General features: G+C 35.8%; 1 protein-coding gene across 1 annotated transcript; it reads left to right on the top strand.

Moving 5' to 3' along the window:
* The first annotated feature begins 2416 nt into the window (after positions 1 to 2416).
* Positions 2417 to 3508, top strand: LOC125220569 (probable carboxylesterase 5). The gene has a single exon (XM_048122728.1). It carries the CDS (start codon positions 2417 to 2419, stop codon positions 3485 to 3487), a length of 1071 nt encoding a protein of 356 aa, XP_047978685.1. The 3' UTR covers positions 3488 to 3508.
* Positions 3509 to 6419: the final 2911 nt, after the last annotated feature.

Below are 6419 nucleotides of genomic sequence, written 5' to 3'. Positions count from 1 at the left end.
GATCTGTTTCTAGATTGCATTTGTACGAATCGGTGTTTGTTTGTTATTAGGAATTGCTGTGTTGGGCAGTAGGAATTGCTTGCTTTCATTGTAGACATGGTTCATGCGAATTGTTGTGATGAGCATTAAGAATTGCTGTGTTGAGCAGTAGGAACTGCATGCTTGTTCTAAAATAAAATCTTTTTTTTTCTTATTTATTTTAGGACACGATTATACAATGGTGAGAAAGACAACCGAAGAGGGATGCCAAAAGACAAGCTGGTGAACCTCGCCGTCGGATAGGAAATTAGTTGGTAATTCTAGGGAACTACTTATTTCATTTTGTTGTGTTACTTCACTTTTATTGCTGAACACTGATCTCAGTTGCATATTATTGCGCTAGAATGTTATCGTATTTTAGTATATTTTATTATTTCATTTCGGATGTAGAATATCAGCTGTTTTGCTTGAAGCTTATTTATTGGTGGGTTGGACGTTTAGAATTGCTTAGCAGTGAGTGTATACAAAATGAATGATCGCATATTGCATGCTATTTTATACTGAATTGCTTTTCAATAATTTTTTGTCGCATACTATGGATACACTTTGACTAGCCATTATTGCTTCATCACGCTTTATGATTAAGACAAACAATTTGTGCCAAGGAATACCTGTATTAGAAGAAGGTTTTAGATAGTATGTATAACCTATTGCTCGGTTACATTTATTTTATTGCTTGATTCTTATTCCAGAATAGCATTACAAATATAGCATGCTCATCTGTGATTACTTCAATTCGAATAGTTCTTGATGTACTTTCATAATTAACATAGAGTTAGCATTGCAACTGCCTTGGATTTATAAGTTTATTTCCGTTGGCTATGTTTATGGATTTGCTTGGTTTGCAAAACATTAATTTATTTTGCTTGCATATATTGAAGTCTTAACATATTTTTCAATACGAAAAAAAGTACAACCAACCAAAAATCAGTATATACTCCACAGATAAGCAAATTTAAATGGCCAACCAAGCAATAAATATGCTTGAAATAAAGCAGTTGATATTCACCATCTAAAGCGGAAAACCAAATTCTGAAACCAAGCAATCCGTAAACCAAAACAAAGCAATATTTTGAACACATCCAAATCAAAACAAAGTTATTATCATTTTTATAAAACAATGACAGTCACCATTCAAGGTTTGGGGACTCTGCCACCATCTTTTCAACATCAACGGGTCCCTTCTTCTGTGCCTCTTCAAGGTGGTCGTTTGCGCTTTTTAATGAATCCTTCACGTGCATGAATGTGATCCATTTCAATCCCATACTTCAGCCCTTCCCTGTTACACACAATATATCGCCAAGTAACACACTCATGTAAAGATTTGGTTCCATGTTTTTGCGTGTCGATTCACGAGCATAAGCGTTATAGAAAGCAATTATGTTGTTCAAGGTGTAGAATTTCTTGCCAACGAATGGTTTTAATTTGTCATCGCAATCGGGCACACAAGGAACTGCGTAGGATATAGAAAGCTATAGCTACTAATGAGGCAAGCAATACATGGTATTCAGTCAAGCGCACATGCGATGCAAAATCAGTGAAATGAATATCGGCAGAAACATCTTCTCCATGGATTGACTACTGACTAAAGATTGAAGGAAAAATCACAGAGAACTGAATGCAAATACCGCAGAAGATAAAAAGAATTGCAGAGACTGGATATAGCGGTGGCGGTTTTTGGCTAAAGATTTGATAGATTAATGCTGAAAATAGAAGAAAGAGAGAAGGAAGAGAAAAACCGTAATTGGCGTGAAGAGAGAAACGGCTGGAATTGTTATTCCCAGTTATAGCCTTTTGCAATTTTTTAATTATTTTTTTAAGAAAATTGAGTCTGCCAGGTGTCATGTTAAAAATGCATCTTGTCCAAGATCTAACGGCTGAGAGTGGTGGTATGGTGTCATCACAAATATATAAATATATTTTTTGTAACTACCAAAGGTTTTCACCGGCTGATCCAGTGACTATTCTTCATGTTGTATAGGCACCTCGATTGATTGAACAGAAGTCCTAAGGATTTAAGACTGCTCCATACTCAAAGGCAAGAATCGATCTTTTGGCCATTTAGTTAATAATGAATAAGTCTTATACCACAACCGTAGATTTTTAAACATAATTATTAATGTATGAAAGGAATATAGAGAAAAAACTTAATGAAATATGTTAATGGAGAGTGGGGTACTCCTTATATTAAAAAGAAAGAGGTTATACTAATGGATAGAAATGGAATTTTAATACAGTAAGACATAAAAAGAATATACTTTATTTGGTATGTAGGATGTATTATTAAATGCGCGCACATCTTTTCTTCATAATCTTGCTAACTTCACAGCTATCTCTCTCTGTCTCACTCTCACACCCCCTCTCCATCTCATCCACCATGTCCGGCAACAAGAGTTGCCCACTTTTCCTCTTTTTCTTCTTCATCTTTTATTTACTCGCGGCACAATCTTTAGCCGCAGACTCCACAGACATATTGTATGAAATCGCACCATTCATTAGGGTTTACAAAAATGGCAGCGTTGAGAGATTAATCGGAACAGATACGGTTCCTCCGTCTCTCAATCCGAGATCCAAAGTTCTCTCCAAAGACACCATCATCGAGCCATCCCTCAACATCTCCGCTAGGCTCTATCTCCCTCGCTCCGCCATCCGCAAACTTCCCCTTCTAGTCTACATCCACGGCGGCGCGTTTTGCACCAGTTCCCCCTTCTCTTCCACCTACCACAACTACCTAAACTCCGTCGTCGCCGAAGCCAACGTCGTCGCTGTCTCGGTGAATTACCGCTTAGCCCCAGAGAACCCTCTCCCCGCCGCTTATGAAGACTCATGGCTCGTCCTTAAATGGATCTTCTCCCACTCCAAACAGGGCGGAGGCGGTGGCGAGGCGTGGCTGCGGAACAACGTCGATTTCGACCGTAAACGTGTTTACGTGAGTGGAGACAGCGCCGGAGGCAACATAGCCCACAACGTGGTGGTCCGGGCCGGGTTGGAAGAAACGGGTCGGGTTAGGATCCGCGGGTTGTTCCTGAATTGCCCGCATTTTTGGGGGAAGGAAAGAATTGGGAATGAAGCGAGTGATCCGATAATGGTGGCGGTGGAGGAGAGTATTTGGATCCATGCGTACCCGAATTCGACCGGGTTTGACGACCCGCAATTGAACCCGGATTACGACCCGAATCTTTCGAAGCTCGGGTGCAAAAAGGTGGTGGTTTACGTTGCAGAAAATGACATATTGAGAGATAGGGGATTGCAATATAAGAAGGCTTTGGAGAAGAGCAAGTGGGAAGGAGAGGTGAAGAGTGTGGAGGTGAAGGGAGCTGTTCATGTTTTCAATCTAAACTTTCCCAACAGTAAAGATTCAAGCGAAATGCTGAAACATTTTGATCTGTTTCTCAATGATAAAGAAAGGTTTAACTATGGTTTGGAATTAGTGAGAGCGATTATGTAATAAATCAATCTTATTTACAATATTTAATAAATTATTGCGCCTTTAAATTAAATGGGTGCAAGTAATTTAGTGTTGGGGTTTTGTTTCTATATTCACTATTGGTTAATGATATGTATGAATATTTTTGTCTGAAAAACCATCATGTTTGAAATTTACTCCTATTACCTAATATTTAGTATTTACTATATTGCATTAATTACGCTTTGTAAAGTGGAGTAGTACTTTAGTTTTTTGTGGGGTATATTTAAAATTTAAGCCAGATCACAGTTTTTTTCTCTCGTAAAATTCCTACACTAATTGCAGTAATATTTCTATATGCATTCTCCATTGGAAATTTTATCCGTTTCCAGAAAAAGGATTTCTTTTTTTTTATCCATTTTACAAAAATAGAAACTCTTTATTTTAAGAAATTGACTCTACGATCCACTAACACTAATTCGAATATTTTTTCTCTTAATTTCTCTTACTTTACCCATTTTTTCCCATCATCTCCCCTACTTTACTAATTTTATAAAAATTCGTATCGTTTCCAAAGTTCTTATTTTTCAGAAACGGAGGGAGTATCTCCTATCATATTTCTCTTTATTTATCTTTCTTATTGGTTCATCTTAAAGTAAACAAATTGAATCTTGATTTTTAATTATTTAGCATGAAACATGCAATGTTGAGGGTCATTTTATTGATTTTTAATTATAGTTAGTGTATACAATTTATTTTCACTTTTCTCAGTCTCAATCTTCGAAAATCAAACGTTTTCCTTCATCATGAACTCTCTTTTTGGTCCAATCTTAATATATATATATATATTTTCTTATCATAGATTATAATCCACTTTGGGTATTCAATTTGCAAGATTGTATGCCGTAATTAAATATGTAGTGTGTTTGGTTTATGAGATTCAATCACACAACTTAATCCTAGATGGATAATCATTGAATAATTAGTCATAGCTAACCCTCTATAACTATAATAATTTCACAACTTAATCATAGATTATATCTTGATATTAATTTATCTAGGAAACCGAATACCATCTTCAGTATTAAAGACTTTTTTAAAATTTCTTCACTGCAAACAAAATAAGAATTCCAGATTATCGACGCACGAAACCGGTTGCTAACGGCTGACGCATAGTCCGTTGGTAAATTTACCGATGGCCTTTCTAATCAACATGAGAAAAGGGATGATTTGTCTTTAATTTCAATCAGTGGTTAAGAGGGATGACCTTTTTCTATTTTCTTTTCTTAATAAACTAAGGCCCAACTATAAGCAAGTGTAATTAGCCCACTCGATAATAAACATGGGTAGCCCAAAGCTATATCTCTAATCTTTATCAATTTATTTATTGATTTATATTTCTTAAATCTCATACCGAATTCAAATGAACTTTTAATAGAAATGGAGGGAGTATTTATTTTCTTCCTTGAATTTCCGCCTAAATTTTCATTAACTTTGACTGCATTGCGCAATATTCGTAGAATGATTATAACTTTCTCCACAGAACTCCGATTGATACGTTCAAGGATTCCAGGAGAAGCTCTTTCGAAGAGGAAGAGAGTGGTATGCATTAACCACTGATTGGACTCCAAAACCGCCGGGAAACTCAGCTTGAACTGAGGCTGCTGCACCTTAGCCTTTTGCATCTTTTTTTGTCTTTTGCTATCATTTATCACCAAACACATAAAAAATACCAAATGTATAACATATGCAATTTAAGAATATAATTTGCATGAATGACATTTAAAATGAGTCAAATCTAGTCCTTAAAAACATGCAAAATCCGTGTTTGTCAGTATTATAGTACTATTTCACCACATCTGGTGAAATACTACTCTTTCCATTCCGTGGTAGTGGAAGCATTTCTTTTCGACACGCGATTTAAGAAAAATTGTGTTAAATGAGTTAATAAAATAAGAATAAAGTAGGAAATGAAAAGGCTAGATGATGCAAAACGTATGGAGAAAACAGACTGAACGGAGAAATAATCAGAGAAACACTAGTTTATGTGGAAACGAAATATTATTATAAAAAATCAGCTACTACCAGAAACAAAAACAACGCTACTTATAAGCGTCTAGAAACCCTAGAAATTCAAAAGGAAATAAAATGCAATATAGAAAATTAAAACTAAGTCCGAAAAAATAGTAAAATGTCGTTTTCACACCTCCTAAACGATGTCAGATGGCCAAAATCCATCATCCATCAGTCGCGATGAGTTCGATTCCAAATCGCGATTCGCATGCACCATGCGAATTTCAAGTCATTCTGGCACCGAAGGTTTAAGCCTGATTTATACGTTCGAACTGTATCATACTTCGCCCTCTTGAAAAAGACTCGACCTCGAGTCTGCTTCATCTGTTGACGCCACTTCATTCACTTCAGTTGCTTCGTCCTCACTATCAACAACATTGAATGTAGCAAATAGACAAAATTGAATGTAGCAAATAGGCGCCGCAGCACCCCTATTGTGGATACCCTAATGAATTAAAGATTACTCCCTCTGTCCGTCATTAGGAGTCTCATTTCTTGGCGGTACGGGTTTTAATAAATGTTAAGAAAAATGAGTGGAAAAAAGTTAGTGGAATAGGGGTCCCACTTGTATATATTAGTTTTAAATGAAATGTGAGTGTATTGAGTTAGTGGAAGATGAGACCCTATTACCATTTATTGTAAAAATGAACCGGGACTCCTATTCGTGGACGAACTAATTAAATGGCAAAACGGGACTCCTATTCGCGAATGGGGAGTAAGTTTTCAAAAAATATAAGACATAAAGTTAAATATTAAAGATACTAATATTATGATATATTTACACATTTATATAGCTAAAAAGTGATATTTCATTCTTAAATTGCAGTCAAAGAACTCTAAAAAATTGCAAACATCATTACATTATAACTTGAATTAATTTTTTACTTAAATTTAAGAAATA

The sequence above is a fragment of the Salvia hispanica genome, chromosome 4, assembly GCF_023119035.1.
Source record: "Salvia hispanica cultivar TCC Black 2014 chromosome 4, UniMelb_Shisp_WGS_1.0, whole genome shotgun sequence".
NCBI classification, from domain to species: Eukaryota; Viridiplantae; Streptophyta; class Magnoliopsida; order Lamiales; family Lamiaceae; genus Salvia; species Salvia hispanica.
Note: the sequence above shows the minus strand (reverse complement) of the source record. Positions and strands in the feature narration are given on the sequence as shown.